Raw genomic sequence first — 19093 nt, forward strand, 5'->3', positions numbered from 1 at the left:
GAGTAAGGAGGCCCAGAACTGAAAATAACTTGGCCAGAGTTACACAATAAGTGGCAACCTAGAACTTCCTGAATCATAATCTGGTGTAAAATAGTTTCTGTAACATATTGCTTTCCAGCGATTTATTGCCACTTCAGAAGAGCATTTTACTTTCTAGTTGCTACAATGTTTTAAGTCATAAAATAACATATCTTACTTACTTGTTTTTGAAATCCTGATATACCTGAAATAATCATCTGTAACCTTGGTCTTGACCATGTTGGCCAAACTGGCAGTCTTAGAAGATGTACATAGTTAAAACTGAATTAAGATTTTTGAGACAGAGGACATTTTCACATTCTTTTGTGACACCCCTCTCACAAAATCTAAAATCTCTGTGCAAAATAGGTGTTAATAAATGTTATTAACTAATCATTTGTGCTTTCCAGAGGACTATCAGAGTTCAGACTTTGCCATTTCTAGCTCAGCGTTATAGGAAACAGGTTTAGTGCTAATGGACAGTGAAGCAAAGGAAAGGAGTAATTTAAGTGAATTTTATAACAGATAGGCCAGAAGGCATTCCTTATGGACCGCTAATCCATTTTCTTCCTTTGGCCATCACTGTGACTTTTCTATTTAAACATTAGAAACCATACAGTCTGTCCTGAAATGTTAAAAGTCTAATTCTATAATAACTGCTCATTTTAATTGTGAATCACATTTTCTATCTTTTAGGACATGGCTAATTTACTTTCAAATAAGTGCTTAAAAACTAATAAAACTATTCACTCTAGGAGATTCAGCAGATCTGAGTTTTCTTATATAATTCTCTTTATAAAGAAATGAATTTTCAACAGAGTTATACCATAGCAATCTCAGTGCTTTTGATTAATGAAACTGCTGAGTCCCCACAGGCCACAAAGCCTGAACTTTAAAGGTAGTAAAAATCATAAATAGTAATGGTTTTTAGTCACAGGCTGGCCTGGGGTCAATGGCTTTCTGCAGGACCGCTCTCAGTGCCAGCCTATAATTGAAGTTTTTGTCCAGAGCCATTTTTCTTTTAGGAGCAATTGATAAATGCAGTTTTCTTTTCGTTAGGTAACAAAAGAAGAAAGAACTTTTCAAGAAATAATGAAAAGTTACAGGAATCAACCCCAAGCTAATAGTCATGTGAGTTACATTATATTTCTTCTTGTCCAAAAATAGATTTGTACTATTTCTCTAATAACAAGTCATATAAAAGGTAAACTTTTTTTATAGTTTTACTATATTTTAGATATTTTAGTTTAACGGATATCATTAAATTTAAGAGACAATTTTAGTAGAAGCCAGGAAATTGGTTGTTCTGACTTATCTGTATATCTGCATATACTTCTTACATTTCTCCTAGTTCGTTTGTTCATTTGTGGAGTGAGATCATTTTTCACTAGAAAATTTAATGAAAAATATATGTAATAATAATATTTTTTAAATTGTATATGAGATTTGATTCTCTGAGGATATTGAAATCCAGTGAAATTTGAGGACTTATTAACTTAAATCAGTTTCTTTTGCCATCTGCTAAGGATCTTAGTGTTTGTATCTGAATAGATGTCAAGCATTTCTGATTAAGTTACCATAGTCATTAAGAATCCTGTACAACTTTTCAGTCAAGGAAATATAAAGTATTCATGTAGTGGCCTGGCATTATAGTAAACATTAATGACTGTCAGTTCCATATTATTATTGTAGCTGAAGAACACAGAGTTAGGTTACCTTAAGACTTTGGCCATTCAAGAGCTTGGTTGCTCTGCCCTAAGGGAGCATAATGGCCCCTTCTCTGGCCCCAGTGATCTGCCCGTCTTAGACAGGGAGAGAGGTATAGTGGCTCAGATCTCCCAGGCTAGAGTACTGGTAGTGACACTACCTTCTAAGAGAGCCCCACAAATAGTTTCACTTCTTTACTTAAGCTCCCAAATACATTGTGAGTGATACAGAGATATTAGAAGAGCCAAGTACAAGTATTTGTTATATCCTGTGACAGGCTTGGAATTTCTGATACTCTTCAGAAAAATCCCTCAGGAACAGAACCTAGAGAGGTCCAGATTGTCCCTAAAGGTCATTAAGGTAAAGCTAGTGTGTGAAAAAAATGGGCCAAGCAAGTGTTTCCTAAATATCTTCTCATTACTAATACCCATAGGAAGAGGGGAAATGGATCATGCCTATCAGCCCTCTTGGGGGTAGGAAAGAGTTTAGGGGCAGAGAGAGGACAGATTTTCATGTGGCCATCCAAAAGCAGATGGGAATGGGATGGGAGCAGGAAAACAAGCCCTAGTGAAACCAAATGATTCTCTGGTAAGGACTTTAAAGAAGGAACAAGGTCAGATCTTCGAAGTTACTTTTATTTGGCAAAAGCTGCTCATCAGTGTTTAGTTGCTACTTACTCAATTCTTCTATTTTGTAAACTACTATGATGGCATATTTTAGGTGTAGGCTCTATGTCAGTATTTCCTCTTCTTAGATATTTACCAAGCTAATAACATCTTGCCTTTGATTATCACCCTTACAGACAAGTACTTTTTAATTGGCTTTATATTTTGTTCTTCTCATTTTGGTTTTGCTTAATCTGTGCTTCTTCATGACTCAGCAGTCCTTTTTTCCCCTCTGACCTATAGGTCTACAGAAGTGTACTGTTGAAAAAAGAAATTGTGGCTTACAGTAAAAAAATAAATGGTGATTTTGAAATGACAGATTCGGGTAAGTGGCCCAATTTAACAATCTATATGTAATCCATCTTCGATTAAATTCTACATAATACAGTGGATGTCAGACGACATCGAGTCAGTGATGTAGGTGGGATGGATAATGCACATGTGTTTTGGGAAGAAACAAATAAGTTTGAGATAAGTGTGGGGCAGGTGCCTCCTCCAAAGAGGTTATGTATCGAAACCATTAATTTGTCCTCTGTTAATTGTGTTTTAGAAGTTTTCTAGTCTACTTATACATATTATTAAAACACATAAAAAGTGGTTAAATTTTTAAAATCCAAGAGTCTCTGCTTTATCCACAGTTTTGCTTTCTTTGATTTCAGTTACTCATAGTCAACTGCAGTCTGAAAATATTCAGTAGAAAATTCCAGATATTTTGAGAGAGACCGCATTCATAACTTGTATTATAGTATATAGTTAGAGTTATTCTATTTTATTATTAATTATTCTTGTTAATGTCTTACTGTGCCTAATTTATAAATTAAACTTTATCATAGGTATGTATGTATAGGAGAAACAGTATATATAGGGTTTAGTGCTATCTGTGGTTTCAGACATCCACTGGGGGTCTTAGAACATATCCCCCATGGATTGTTGAGACTACTAGAAATCTGAATAACAGGGAAAGTAAGATAGCTGTCATTGATCTGCCTGGGGAAACAATTGAGGAAATGTCCTTTTTATTAGAAAGTATGTATGTATTCTGCCACCACTGACAAGGCTCCTGTCGTGTTGCTACTATCATGCTAAGACTTGAGGCACTAGTAATTTTTTTTCTAACTCTGGTTTCAGAAATTGCATTAAAGATTTCTTATTTTTATTATCCATCCCTTACAAAGAAGATAAGAAATTTCTCAAGTCCACTTTGGGATACTTTTGGGATTTACTCTAAGCAACATTTTTAGTTGAGAGAAGTGTTTCTTTCTTTGTTAGCATTCTTTGAGTGAGCGTTGACTGTCCAGAGGTTAGTGTTCTGAAAATCAATACTGGGCTCTTCTTGCTTTTGGAACGAGACATGTCATGATTTAGGTTGCAGAACTTAGAGTCCCTCTGGTGCCTACGGGCTGAGTTTACTTATAGAAGTGGTAGGATTGCTTTTCAGTGCTGATAGAAAGCGTCTGCTTTTACCACGATGTTTAACTGTTCTGTTGCATGCGTTACCAGTAATAAACAATACACTTTTGGAGTCTTTGTATTTTTCCACAATTGCTTCTTTAAAACTGTATAATTTCTTGCTTCTCAGTTAAGAAGTTTCTGTATTTGGGGTGTCAGTTTGAGCTTGGGTTTGAGGTACACTCGAGAGTTATCCAGAACCAACGACTAGAAACGGTGTGGACATGTTCCTTCAAAAGTGCTTTTAGTGTAAGAGATAGTGGGCCTGGCCCAGGCGGCTGTCTTGCAGTTTCTCTACCACAGCTTCAATGTAGTACTTCTGCCTTATCACCACTGGCATCCCCATACCAGTAAGGCCCGGTAAAAAAATAAAATAAAAGAGGCACTGATAATTTTTTTTTTAAGAAAGAAAATCAGATTTTCAGTATTCACATATTGCTAAGTTATGAAATTGCTTCTCCTGCCCCTCCTTTCCTAATCTCATCTTATTATTATTTAATGTATATGTATATGTATGTATGTATATTATTAAATGTGGTACATTTAGATTGTTTCCAGTTGTATACAGCTTTGTGAGGAAATCATTGTAGCTTAATCTTTGATCCCTAGGATAAATTCTGAGAGAAAATTGTCTAAGTCAAAGACATTTTTTTTAATTACACAAATATCCATGATCGTTATGGTGTCTAATAGGATCTGAACTTTTAAGATCTTATCAAAATTTTTTAAAATAATAATGGCCTAGAATCTGATTCTATTTAAGGATACATAGGCCAAGCACAGTTCTTTTTGTATAAATATACTACTCCTGAGTCTTTTCAAGACAATGAGAAGTATATAAGACAGTAAACCTTACTCCCCTTTAACCCCCCCCATCCTCCCCCCCCCCAAAAAAAGAAAACTTTCTATTTTTGTTACACATCTGTCCTGGGTGGTTTTTCTCTCCCTATAAAAGGAGGCATTAGAGGTTAGATGGGAAACAATGTACTCTATGAGAAACAAAGTAACTGCTAGCAACTATCTGGGCTATAAGGACCAGTGAAGTTTGAGTATAAGTAAGCAAAAGGAAATATATCAGGGTTTCTTTCTGATACAATGTCTACCAATGTAGTTTGAGGTGACTGAGTTAGCTACTCTCTACAACTTAAAGGTTTCAGATCAAATTGTTATTTATACATTTATTAGATACTTATTAGCAGGCAAACAAAAAACCATTCTTAAGATCCTTTCCACTAGTGATGGCACAGAGCAGGGAGAGTATCTAGTGATAATGTTCTCAGGAGTAGCATGTGGTTAACACAAAACCTGCTCATAGTAAGGCCTCAGTAAGTAGTAGCTGTTATATGTTGGTTTGTTTATAAGCAATATAAACTTTATTATATTTTGTTAATGAGTATGGATCTTTAAGTTTGTGTGGGGTTTTTTTACTTTTTAAAGCTAATTTGTTTAAGACCGTGTTCTTTGCTTAAAAGTCTTTAAATGTTGAAAACTAGGTCACACACATACCAAAAAAAAATTAAAGCATATTGTCTCAGACAAAAATTCTATTTTCATACAAGATGTATAAAATTGATAACTGCATATTGATAATTATAGGTGATTTTATTTCACATTATATATACTTTACAGTCACTAGATAGACAACCATATTATCAGAGCACATTTTTACTTGTTTTTAAATTGTAGTGATGCCTTCTAGAGTTTACAGGAAACTGCCAAAATATTATTGAAATGGTCTAAAACCACTGAAGTTTTAAATTGGTCTGTGGTCAGCTTTTGCATAACTGGAGCTGAATAACATTGCCCTCTCAATCAGAATGCCAGTTGGAAATATTTCCTGCACAGTTATTGTGAGGAGCAAAAAGAATGAGTGAGGGTGTGGAAAGAGAAATATAAAATAAATACAAAATGCCCTCTCCAGGGAACTGCTGCTCTGCTGGTCAAGCCCATCATATCTCAACCTGATCCTTTGATTTTATAAATTCTGGTCTTCCTTTCATCTTAAAGTAATTTTGCTTCTTTACTTTCTCCAGTTTTAAGTGCCGAGAATCACAATATTTGCCTTTTCTTAATCTGAAGACTAATGATAGTATGTGCAATGAAAGCAGCATCAGTCATTTGAGCAGCTCCTCTGCAGGTGATGGGTGGGCCTCATCAATATGTGCATCCCAATTTGAGTGTGTCCAAACTCTGAAACCTGGTCCCCTGAGAAATGACTGTTCCCTTGGATGCAAATGTATTGTCCTGGGATATAAAATTAACCACGTATTATGGTTGCAGTTGTTGGAGAGACCTGCAACCTTAGGATAATTTGCCTTCTTCCTTCCCACTTTCAATTTATATCTTTGAAATTTTTGAAGTTAAAGATCCAAACTAAAAATATTCAGCATGTCTCTCTAGAGTTCTGTAGATAATATCTCCATTCTCCTAAGGGCTTATCTCATTCACTGGTGGTTTACATAAAACTACATTTTAATTGCTTAACAGTGTTATATGATAATCTGAAAAAGACATTCCTGGGAGCCATAGGGAAAATTATGAAACCATAATAGTTCATCACACAAAGAAAATCACATGTCTTGACATTGGGTTGCTTTAAAATTATAATTTCTATGATGAGATATGGAAATTAACTTATAGTGGCTGAAGTAGGAAACATGTCCTTTTCATTTCTCAACTGTTGGCTCTAGGTAGGGAAATTTAGCCTAATCAGATACCTTCATACCCTGAGGTACTATAAATCTAGGAAGAAAAAAATTCAGTGTGACTAAAATCTGAAAGTGTAACCAAGCAATATTCTAATTTAGAGTCCTTTGGCAGTTGGAACAGTTAAGAAATATCTAGGAAGTTATCACTCTCAGGAGACAGAAGAAGGCATGGAGCCTGGAGATCTGCAGCCTCACATCCCTTATAGTTAGTGTTATAAAGGTACTAGAGAGGAACTTCTCGACTGGAAGGAATGAGGCAGGAATTGGAGCCCTTGGAAATCTGAGGAATCTGAGACAAGGCATGAAGAATAGCAGGAGCAGAGCCTGGAGACGGGCAGGAAAAAAATGGCGTAGATGATAGAGATTCTGTTCATCCCTCTGGTGACCAAATCAAAGTTGTGAGGGAAATAAGCAGCGGCAAGGAAAAATTGCCTGGGATCCATACAACTAGGGAGAAATCTAAGAAATCACCCTGAAATGGCAGAAGGTAGGATGAGATGAAGACGCAAGGCCTCCTGGTCCCAAAAGGCTGAGTGGGGCAGCGGCAGCGGCAGGACACCTCTTAAAGGGGCCGCGTCAGCGAGTGGACTTTTGCAGTGATAGACCTGCTCATTATGAGCACCAGTGCTGGTTTGGCCGCGCAGGGGGCACCAGGGACTTGCTGGGGAACACTAAATTGTCGGAGTGAGGGCCAAGGCAAGACTCATGCTCTGTATAGAACTGCCGGAGGTAGCCATTGTTCCTCTGTTGAGCCCGCCCCCGTCCCAGTGCGCGGATGCAGCGCCGCCGTAGCGGAGACGTCATCAAACTGCTCCTTATTTGATAATCCGCTCAGAGGATTCCCTGAAACTCTTCCTCTCCCAACTTCCGGCCCCACTGAAGCTACATCCAGGTGTGTCCTCGGCAAGTCAGGTGCTCCTTGCTGAGCAGTATCTAGACTCACACTGGTGGCAGCTGGCCTCATTCTCTGGTGTGGCCTTTTGAGGCAGCTGTAAGCACAGCATCTGTGGATTGCTTGCTGAATCTTAACAGGTGGCTCTGGAGGGGCACAGACTTGGGCTAAATTTAGCCTGCAGCTTAACCCCCCTTAGGACTGTGCCACTGGACACGTGCTATACAAATCCACACTAATAAGACCAGGAGACTTAAGAGCTTTGGTTAGTATATAGAAACGCACAGAAAAGCAGCCAAAATTGGAAGACAAAAAGGCAGAAACCATATGAGAGAACAAAGCAGAGATCCAGATATAATGGAGTCAAGTAATCTCACAGATGCAGAGTTCAAGACAATGGTTATAAAGATGCTCAATGAACTTTTGGGAAGTGTAGCTGAATTCAGTGAGAACTTCAACAAAGAAAAAAAAATAGAAATGGAAATTATAAAAGGGAACCAGTCAGAAATGAAGTACACATTGTCTGAGATGAGTATATTAAATGGAATAAACAAAGTGAATAAAGAAGAGGATCAGATGACCTATATGGAGGATGGGAAAACCAAGGACAATCAGAATGGCAAGAAAAAAAGAAGCCAAGACTATAAAAATAGTTTAAGGAGTCTATGGGACACTATTAAAGGTAAAAATATGTGTCATAGGGGTACCTGAAGGAACATAAGATGTTGAAGAGCTATTTGAAGAAATAATGATGGAAAATTCCCTAACCTGGTGAAGGAAATAGACATAAAACTCCAAGAAGCTCAGAGAGTCCCCGAAGCCAGGGACCCAACAAGGCCAACACCAAGACACATCATAATTAAAATGTGAAAGGTTAAATACAAAGAATCTTAAAAGCAGCAAAAGAAAAGCAGTTAGTTATCTATAAGAGAGCACCCATAAGACTGGCAACTGATTTCTCAAAAGAAACTATGCGGGACAGAAGGGCTTGGCATAAAGTATTCAACATGATGAAAACCCAGGATCTACAACTAAGAATACTTGATCCAGCAAAGCTGTTATTTAGAGTTGGAGGACAAATAAAGAGCTTCCCAGACAAAAATAAGCTAAAGGAACTTATCACCACCATGCCAGTATTACAGAAATGTTGGAGAGACTTCTTTAAGAAGAAAAAAACATGTATCTAAAACAGGAATAAAGAATGATAATAACTATGTTCCCATCAACAAGTACTTCAAATAGAAAAGAATTAAGGGCTCCAACCAAAAGATAGAGTGGCTGAATGGTTAAGAAAACAAGACCCCTATATACACTGCCTACAAGAGACTCATTTCAGATTAAAAGACACATACAGACTAAAAGGAAGGGGATGGAACATATATTGCCTTGATGGACCTAGAGGGTATTGCACTGAATGTAATTGGTCAGATAGAGAAAGACAAATATCACATCATTTCACATACATGTGGAATCTAAAGAACAAAATCAACAACTATTTAGAGGGATCCAAGGAAGACATTAAATTTTAATTGACCTGTATAATGAGAATAACCTGCACTAGCTATTACTAAGTCAGTATACCTTGAAACGGTATTTCCCAGGATTTTAATGTGTTACAGGGAAGAGGGATTGTGTATAAAAAATTTGAGAAATATGAAATTCAAGTGAACATGTGTTTTTTTTTCCAGCTGAAAAACTTATCAAACTTTAATATACTAACATGTATTTTGAATTTCCAAGAGGAAGATATAATATGTACCATTTCTTCAATTTATTCAACCATATAGCTTTTTACCCCTTATTAAGATGCTTTTAAAATAGCAAGAGTGAAAAAGACATCTAATTTGGGAATGAGATCCCTATGGAGATGCCCTGTGTCTGCTTGGCCTGTGGACCACGTTTGAGTTTTCTGGTTTTCTTAAGGTAGAAACATGCTTCTACCCATGTTCTCAGTGTTTGCAAGCCAGTGTATTATGAATGACAACTTTTTTTCATATGTTGACTTTTTTATAATAAGTTTATTTAAGTTAGTTTCAAGTATACAGTACATTGGTTAGACATCTATAATGTTCATAAAACGATCCCCCCCAATTGCTCCTTCCCTTCCCTGGCCCTCCACTTAGCCATCATATTAATGCTAACTGCATTCCCTCTGCCATGCTCCCCATCCCCGTGCCCAACTATCAACTACTAATTTGTGATTTTTCAACCCTTCACCCCATTCTCTCAGCCTCCTAACCCTCCCTCTGTCCATCACTAAATCGTCCACTATATTCGTGAGCCTGTTTTTTATTAGTTTGTTCTTTTTGTTCCACATTTAAGTGAAATCATATGGTATTTGTCTTTCTCTGTCTGACTTATTTCACTCAGCATAATAACTTCTAGGTCCCTCCATGTTGTTGCAAATGGTAGGATTTCATTTTTTTTAATGGCTGAGTGATATTCCATTGTATATACGAACCATAATTTCTTTATCCAGTCATCTATTGATGGGCATTTAGGTCACTTCCATAACTTGATTATTGCACATTGTGTTGCTGTGTGAATATTGGAGTACATAGATCTTTATGAATCATTGCTTTGGTTTTCTTCAGATAAATACCTAGAAGTGCAATTGCTGGGTCAAAAGGTATATCCGTTTGTAATTTTTTTGAGAAACCTCTATACTGTTTTCCATAGTGACTGTACTAATTTGCAGTCCCACCAAAATTGTATGAGGGTTCCCTTTTCTCCGCATCCTTACCAACAACTTGCTGTTTTTGATTTATCGCTGATAGCCATTCTGACAGGTGTGAGGTGACTTTGTGGTTTTAATTTGCATTTCTCTGATGATGAGCGACCTTGAGCATCTTTACACGTGTCTGTTAGCTGTCTGTATTTCCTCTTTGGAGAAGTATCTGTTCAGGTCTTCTGCCCATTTTTTAATTGGATTGTTTTTTGTTGTTGTTTTGAGTTGTGTAAGTTCTTTATAAATTTTGGGTATTAATCCTTTATGAGATGTATCATTAGTGAATATCTTCTCCCAGTCAGTTGTCTTTTTGTTTTGTTGATGGTTTCCTTTGCTGTACAAAAACTCTTAGTATATGCTGATTTTTTTAATTGCCAGTGATTTTCTTAGCTCCTATACGTAAATCATTCTTGCGTGTACAAGTACCCAGTGGTTTGTGATGTTCCCAAAAAGAGGAGAATAAAGTTTTGCCTAGTGTCTGTCACAAGCTATCCCAGAGTTACACCAATAAACGAAAGCACCTTGGAGCAAGCTGTCATTTTACAACTAAGGATGTTAGCTATAAACTGAGCACTAAGGTTCCTGCTGTGCATGGGAACCCTGTCATCTGCCATCCCCTGCCATGTATTTGCAGAAGAATAAACACAGGCAATTCATCTTGCTTCTTCCTTATCTTTTAGAGTCTTTTCACCTTTCTCAAGGAGCCAGTATGAATATTTGCAAACCCTTTTGTTATGTGAATCTCAGTGTTTGCCACTGCCACCCATACTCTGGAGCTTAATTTAGCTAAACCCCAACCCAGGGCTGGTGCCCCTCTAGGGGCCACCAGTGACAGTGAGCTCAAAAGGTATGGTTGTGAAATATTCTTGCTGAAGTGGTATCTAGAAGAAAAAGTACTATGTAAGTACTATATATAATTGTTTTACATAAAGATTTATTTGATTTTTCTTATATTGTAGAGAGTTGTAGTTCATATCACCAACTTATATATTAAAATACATCTATCACAACACTGAATTCTTTTAACAGACTTAGAAGAAGCTATAAAAACACCTGACTGTTCCAGTGGACCAGTGAGAGAGGAAAGAGGTGATCTTATCAAATTTTACAATACAGTCTATGTAGGAAGAGTGAAGTCATTTGCATTGAAATATGACTTGTCAAATCAGGACCATATGGTATGTTTTATATTTTGCTTCTTTATTAATTTCTATAGTCATAGTTGGGTTGCTATGAGTTTATTTTACTAGATAAGTATTTCAGAGTTAAAGCCTCTCTGATGCATTATATGGGAGAAAATATACAATTCTTCAGAGAGTGATTAAGGCTATGATACAACAGAGACCAGAGGAAATCATGGAAATTTTATCCATACTGTGATTATGTTGTTAGAAATTATGTATCCATATGGGCAAGGACTAGATGGGAACACAGAAAAAGGAAAAAAAAAATTTATTCTGTGAATTTTTTTCTCTTGTTTTTGATTTCGGTTGTTACATTTATAAGATGAACATTTTTCTCAAGATAAAGAGAAAAGAAAATAAATAGACCTGAATTATAAATAGAGGCAGCACTAAGAAATTTTTATGCAGACCCTAGATTTGGCAGTACCAGCAGGCCTGTAAAAGTAGTATTACCAGTATATAAACTGAGCTGGTTCCCAATAGAGCAGACTTTAGTTATAAGAAACCAGGACCTAGTGGAAGCTGCATCCATCCAGTAGCCATGTATGTTTATCCGTGTGTCTCTCTACATTTCTCTTGTTCCTTTCAAGGGATATGATGTGTGTGACTATCCATCCTCAGAGGCCATGCCTGCTCATCCTTTTCCATCAGTTCTACCTCTCATCATGTGCCATACTGTGAATATCTCTATCATCAGGCAGTTAGTTTTATTAGCTTTAAGTAAAGAAATAACAAGGAGCCATCTTCATTTATTCTTAGATTGGAAACATTGTATAGAATTTTAAAGAAAAGTATAGTCCTTGCTGACCTAACTCTATTTCTAAATCTTTTGCATTTCAGTATAAAATCTTAACCATTTCATTAACAGATTAGCTCCATGTTGGATTCATCCCACTGACTCATAGAATTTTCTGCCTCTTTTTTAATTCTCTGCTACTTTTTTGGTTCTGGGTATGTGTATGTGGAGAGAGATTCTTATTGCAAGTGTTGGGACATTGATTACTCTTTGCCCCTACTTTCTGAGCATGGGTGTAAGGTTCCTATGCTCCTGGCTTACTGCTTCTAGTATCTTACCCATGAGAGGCAATGGACCATTGCTTTGCTATTTTCCAGCTATAAATAACTGACTTTTAACTAGGAGATGCCAGTAAAAATAAAAATATGGTGCAATTTAAAAAGAGAACAGAAACTTTTATCTTAGAACTTACTTTTGGGTTGTTTCAGATGGAAGCTCCGCCTCTTTCTCCTTTTCCACATATTAAGCAACAGCCAGGCTCACCACGCCGCATTTCCCAGCAGCACTCTGTTTATGTTTCCCCACACAAGAATGCGTCAGGCCTCACACCCCGGAGTGCTCTGCTGTATAAATTCAATGGCAGCCCTTCTAAGGTAAGGTGCACACAAACTGTACTCCAGATCAGCTTATGTGCATGTGTTAAAAATTGGGTTTCATATTATCAATTATTTATCTGTAATCTTTTCTTTCTTTCTTTCTTTCTTCTTCTTTTTTGCAGTTACTACTAATAAATATGAACTGTTAACTATGACAAGTTTCCTGTTATCAAGAGCAGTGTATTCATTTGGTAGTTTAATCCATCACTATTGATACGGTATTGGGAGTGTTCACTGCAAGAGGCCAGTGTCTCCCATCTCAAGCATGATTTTGAGAAGGGATAGTAACTAGGCAACAGCTGCCAGTGGTCAGACATGGGGAACATTAAGTTTAAAGAAAGGCCTTGAAAGAGAGAGTTTATTTGGTGGATGGCAACAAGGATAGTAAAAAGTCTGAAAAGAGAAGCCTCCTCTTATTTACAGAGACAACTCTGTGGTTATCTCTAGCTTTTTTCCTGTACAGTGGTGAAGAAGTGACAGACATGATTGCTATTTTCAGATATTTCATGGGCTGTCAAGCAGATATGTTCAGTACATCTCCAGAAGCCAGAATCGCTTACCAACCGGAAGAAATTATAACTGGACAAATTCTAACTCAGTCCAAATACAGTGGCAGCTCCTTAACTCATTTATTTCTCCTTCAGTTCCACAAACATCTGTTGAGTTCCTACGCTGCTTAGCAAACAAAACTGACTGAGATGTAGCACTTCACTGCTTGCATTTCTTCTTCATAGAAGTTGATTTCCTATAAGGATGTTTAGAAGAGATTTTTGCCTGAAATCAAAAATGGGAGCAATCGGCCTCTACGGAAGTAATTGCAAAACCATAGTTTAGAAACAGTTGGGGACCTTGTTGAACACAGATATCTATCCCATAGACCTACTGAATCTCAAAGCTCTGGCAGGCAGTTTCTCTAAACCAGAGTTGCCCAACCTCCAGGCCATGGACCGGTACCAATCTTTGGCCTGTTAGGAACTGGGCCACACAGGAGGAGGTGAGCAGCTAGTGAGTGAGCAAAGCTTCCTCTGTTTTTGCAGCCGCTCCCCAGCGCTAGCACCACCGCCACAGCTCCACCTCAGATCATCAGGCATTAGATTCTCATAGGAGCACTGATCCGTGGTACCAGAAAGGTTGACGTTTATGATACACAGCCTTCAGGAAACACTTCTTTAAGGCCTTGCTATCAAGAGTGTGGTTTACAGACCAGCAACATCAGCATCACCTGGGAGTATTTAAGAAATGCAGACTCTTTGCTATCAAGAGTGTGGTTTACAGACCAGCAACATCAGCATCACCTGGGAGTATTTAAGAAATGCAGACTCTTGGGCCTCACACCAGCCCTACTGAATCTAAATCTGCATTTTAACAAGATCTCCAGATGCATAGTAGGAACATTAAAGTTTGCTCCAGGAAGAGGTTCTCAAACTTTAAGGAGCATTAGAATCACCTGGAGGGCTGGATAAAACATAGATTGCTGGGCCAACCCCCAGAGTGTTTGATTCAGTAGGTGTAAGGTGAGGCCTGAGAGTTTGTATTCCTAATAAGTTCTCCAGTGCTTCTGCTGCATCTGGTCGGTGTCCACATTTTGAGAACTACTGCCCTAAGGTAAACCCAGTATTTAAAACCACCTGAAAAGATTAGTTCTAATTACCCTTATTAGGTTGGCCTTGATTCAAAAAATAATCTCTACCCCAGTATTTAGCTTTGGAAAGAGGATAGAAAGCAGGAAAAAGCAGTTAGCTTAGTTCTTTGCTGCCATTTCCCCCTTTTCCCCTTTTATTCACACATGTCTTCTATTTTTGCAGAGTTTGAAAGATATCAACAACATGATAAGGCAAGGTGAACAGAGAACCAAGAAGCGAGCAATAGCCATTGATGGTGATGCAGAATCCCCTGCCAAACGCCTCTGTCAAGAAAATGATGATGTTTTACTTAAAAGACTACAAGATGTTGTCAGTGAAAGAGCAAATCATTAGTGCTCTTCCTGTCTCTGTAATAAAAGCACTTTGAGGTTGTTTTGCAGAAAGCACTTTCAGATTGTTTTGCTCTATCCTTCAGAACTTTCAGCCCTATAGATGATAGCTGTCACTGAATCATAAGAAAACTTATACCAAAATGATGTGCTTTTTTTACATTTATCCAAAACGTAGTTAATAGAGATGTATTTTCAGTTAGATTGAAAAGGAATGTTTTAAGTGCCTTTTAAACATATTAACAGTACTAGAATTTTTTAAACGTTTGTTCCTTGGGTTTTTAAAATGAAGTAAGGAGAAACCTTATAATTCTTTAGCTTACTTTTTAAAATAATCAAATGTCTTTCTATGTTTTGTAATTTGAGGATAAAAAACCTTTTATTGTAAGTGCACTTTGAGATTCTTGTGTTCTCAATTTAATGTTGAATAGAATTTGGTTCCCACAGCACATGGGTCAGAGGATGATACACCAGCCTGCCTCTGACCCACTGTGGTGACTCCACATCCAAGTGCCACTACCATTCTGGGTTGTCTAGATCCCTTCTCCTGCCCTTCCTCTCCTTGAGTATATGCAGATTTGTACCTCAGCCCATGCACTACCCCCCGCTCTTTGCTTTCCAATCGTAAGCCTTCTTAGCCTGGTGTCACAACCTAATAAAAAGAGTATTTGCTCCTTTTTAAAACCATGAACTTAATTATACATGACTATATTATATTTGAAAATTCTATATAATTCTCAAAACAGGAAACTGCTTCTCAAGCCAATAGAAAAAAATACAGATAAGAGAGGTTAGAAACCAAATTTCCTGTTAGTGGGGTAGCAGGATAATAATGTGCGATATACTGTTTTGAGGTCATCATAAGATTAGCTGTTCTTAGTGTCTAACTGAGTCCCTGAGAATACTTAAACCTTTTTCAAAACCACATTAACATCCCCTCATACCTTATAGTATATATCAGTATATATTACTTCCCCCTTTTGTTCTCAGTATTATTGCTGCGTTGTTAGTTTCCTATTAGGATCTGATCTCTGGGGCCCCTTACGGGTATTTTCCAGTACTATGTAGGGGGTGCAGCTTTCCAAAGAATCAGCTGTTCAATATTCACTTTTTCTAGTGTGTTTTCAGAATCTGGAAGGACATAGAGAAGCCATTCTTAATTATTTTTGAGAAAATGTTATCAAATGTATATATTTTGACTGGAAATCTTATTTTTAAAAATGCAAAGTGTTTAACTTATGTCTAACCCTGGCTAATTTGAATTAATCTAATATTTGGCTGTAAGTTAGTAATTACTATTGTCATGGATTTTATTTTTAAATCGTAAGGAAAAATGTGATTTTGATCTGTAAATTACATCCGCTTTTTGTGTGTGTAGTATCTACACATATTATAAGCCAAATAACATCAAATGTGTCTTGAATCCTTGTATATATTTTTATGTACCTCTAAGTATTGTGTCATTTTCATCTTTATTATTGATGTGCAGATATAAGCGAGCATTTGTTCATTGACTATATAAGAAACTCTGGCCTTTTTTAAAATCAGTTTTCAAGATGATATTAATGTACGTAAAATTGTTAATAAACCATTGGAATTTTCAAGATTATTGAAAAGACTATATTTGTGCTCTTTTCTATGTGGCTAGGAGCAGTTCTGCAGCCATCTAGAATCTACATCTCTTTAAATATCTACTTTATATTTTTTAAATGTTTAATGTAACCTAAAAGTTAATGCTCCTGGTGTTTTCCGTGGGCTGAGGAGAATGGGGAAGTGAATGCCTGCTTTATGAGTACAGGGGTTTCCTTTTGGGGTGACGGAAATATTTTGGAACTTAATATAGGTAGTGGTTGCATAACATTGTGAATTTACTAAATGACTCTGAATTTTACACTTTAAAATGGTTAGTTTTATGTTAGGTGAACTTCACCTCAATTTAAAAAATGCCTTAGACACATACAAAGAAACAGAATTGTTTCAAGGTCTTAGAATGAATACGTGGACCAAATTATATTGAATTAAGGAAAAGGTTTTTTACTACTCTCTTAGAAGTGCTTTAAAGTATATTTCTCAAGGTGAAACAGCTTAAAATATTTTTCTAATGAAAATTTTAATGTGGTTAGATTATATTAAATCAGGTTTTTCAAAAAAAGAAAAAATTTCTTTTTCTTTTTCTTTTTTTTTTTTTTTTTTTTTTGGTCCTTTGCAGTATTTTCACTAACACAACAAACAATATTAGCTGCCTACTCCGTTCTTCCGTTCTTGGCCCTTTTCTAGGTGCTAGGTAAATAAACCTGGACCAGGCATAATTCCTGTCCTCAACATGTAATAATTGTAGCCCATTAATACAATGTGATAAATATAGTACCAGAGCTGCATGTTCTTTTTCTATATTTAATAGAGCAGTGGTGTGAGCACAGAAGAGGGAATGATTCACTCTGCCTGGGTAAGTGTTTCTGGGAATCGAAACTCACCTAAAAGGGAAACTAAATGTTAATTTAGTCCTTAGGGGTGAATAACTATTCCAGGGCAGTAAAAGTATTCAGAGAATAGGACGTGCAAAGACCTGGAAGCATGAAGGTGCAGTGGGTTTGGGAATTGCAGGTCGATTAGTAAGGCTGAAGTGTAGCGGACATAAGCAAAAGTGTGATGATGCAAAGTAGGGCTGGAAAGGTAGTTGGGGCCTTCCACAGGTGGGCTTTCTGAGCCATGTTAAGGAGCTCAGGCTTGATCATTTCCACTGGTTCTCAATTAACATTGGCTACAACTGGGAAGCTTTGAAAAACACATCCGTGGATGGATCCCTCCCCTAGAGATTTCTAATTTAATTGGTTTGGGGAACTGTTTAGCATCAGGATTTTCTTTCTTTTTTTTTTTTATTTTTTAATGCCTACCTCACCTGGTATTCCTAGGTGGTCTCCCATGCAAGTACTAACCACTCCTGACCCTGCTTAGCTTCCGAGATCAGACAAGATCGGGCACGTTCAGGGTGGGATGATTGTAGTTGCAGCAGGATTTTTAAATACTCCCTAGGTGAGCACCTAAGGATGAGAACCACTGCCATAGGCCATGGAGATTCACTAAAGAGGTTTTAATTTTAAGTGGCTAATGACAAAATTTGATATTTATATTAAAGCAGCAATTCCCTAACTTGTCCAAGGATAAGGATTACTTGAGATACATATTAACAATACAGATTCCTAGACCCAAACCTTGACTAATGGAATGGTAATCGCCAGAGAAAGTACCTAGGAATTTTGTTTTTAACCTCAGTTCCAAGTGATCTTTACCCTCAGATCAAGTTAGAGACCTGGCAGTGCTTCTCAAACTTCAGTGGGTCTAGGGCCATGCCACCCTGAACAAGCCTGATCCCTTTTGATCTCAGAAGCTGAGCAGGGTCAGGCCTGGTTAGTACTTGGATGGGAGACCACCTAGGAAGACTTAGGTCCTGTAGGCATAAAAAATAAATTAATTAATTAAAAATAAGGGATTGTAAGTTAACAAGGTCCTTGCAATCTGTGAGGTCAACCAAGGATTGTCTAGCCTAAAAAAAAATCACCTGGGTTTGTTAATCGTGTTAAAAACAGAGTCTAATTCAGTAGATCTGGGGTTGGGCCTAACATTCTGCTTTTCTAACAAACTCCCACATGATGCCATTGCTGCTAGTCAAAGGACTACGCTTTGAATAGCAAGGTTTAGAAATCTGGAAGATGTGTAGAGGATGAAATAGAGGACGGTTAGACTGATAGATGAGAAACAAATTAGGTTAGTGATTCTTAATGGGGTAATTTTGCCCCCGTATGGGACATTTGGCAATGACTAGAGACATTTTTGCAGTTTTCATTGTCACAACTGGGTAGGGGTGGGAGCGAGAGCTGCTACTGGCATCCAGTGAGTAGAAGCCAGGGATAGGGCTAAACATTCCACAATACACAGGACAGCTGGGCCCCCATGACAAAGAATTATGCAGTGTTGTATCCAGCTATACACTTTAGGATACTGGTAGTGGGGCCAGAAGAGGAAGTACAAAGGGTCATTTTAACTCGGGCCATATGGACTCACAGTCAGGGTTGGCTTCTTAAAGAAGATGACTTTCCAGGAAGGATTAATGGTAATAGATTCCAGACAGGGTGACTAATACACAAGTAAGATTATTTGGCATCAGTGACAGACTCTTAATATGTTAAGAGAAGAAAATAACTCCTGAGGTTTTAGATCCTGTATCTAGGCAGTGGTTCCATCAAATTTCCCAATGGTAAGAGTCACCTTTGAGGACTTATTAACACATGAGATTCAACAGCGTGGTGCACAAAGAGTTTTGTTAAGTATCCCAGGCTGTTCTTATCAGGGAAGTTCAGGAAGTATTTGCCTAGAGTCC

At 37.4% G+C, this 19093-nt stretch overlaps 1 protein-coding gene and 1 pseudogene across 3 annotated transcripts in view; both read left to right on the forward strand.

The window, feature by feature from the left end:
• Nucleotides 1–16324, forward strand: part of RBL1 (RB transcriptional corepressor like 1) — a 50932-nt gene extending 34608 nt beyond the window's left edge. For all 3 annotated transcript variants that reach the window (XM_036229432.1, XM_036229433.1, XM_036229434.1), the window contains exons 18-22: nt 1078–1149; nt 2634–2715; nt 11197–11345; nt 12576–12740; nt 14549–16324. In XM_036229432.1, the coding sequence (XP_036085325.1) occupies nt 1078–1149; nt 2634–2715; nt 11197–11345; nt 12576–12740; nt 14549–14719 (639 nt within the window). In that variant the 3' untranslated portion in view covers nt 14720–16324. The remainder of the gene's footprint in view (nt 1–1077; nt 1150–2633; nt 2716–11196; nt 11346–12575; nt 12741–14548) is intronic.
• A 1728-nt stretch (nt 16325–18052) lies between these two features.
• On the forward strand, nt 18053–18172 carry LOC118610549 (annotated as a pseudogene).
• The last annotated feature ends 921 nt before the right edge of the window (nt 18173–19093 follow it).

Source organism: Rousettus aegyptiacus, unplaced genomic scaffold, assembly GCF_014176215.1.
Source record: "Rousettus aegyptiacus isolate mRouAeg1 unplaced genomic scaffold, mRouAeg1.p scaffold_m13_p_12, whole genome shotgun sequence".
In the NCBI taxonomy this organism is placed as follows: domain Eukaryota; kingdom Metazoa; phylum Chordata; class Mammalia; order Chiroptera; family Pteropodidae; genus Rousettus; species Rousettus aegyptiacus.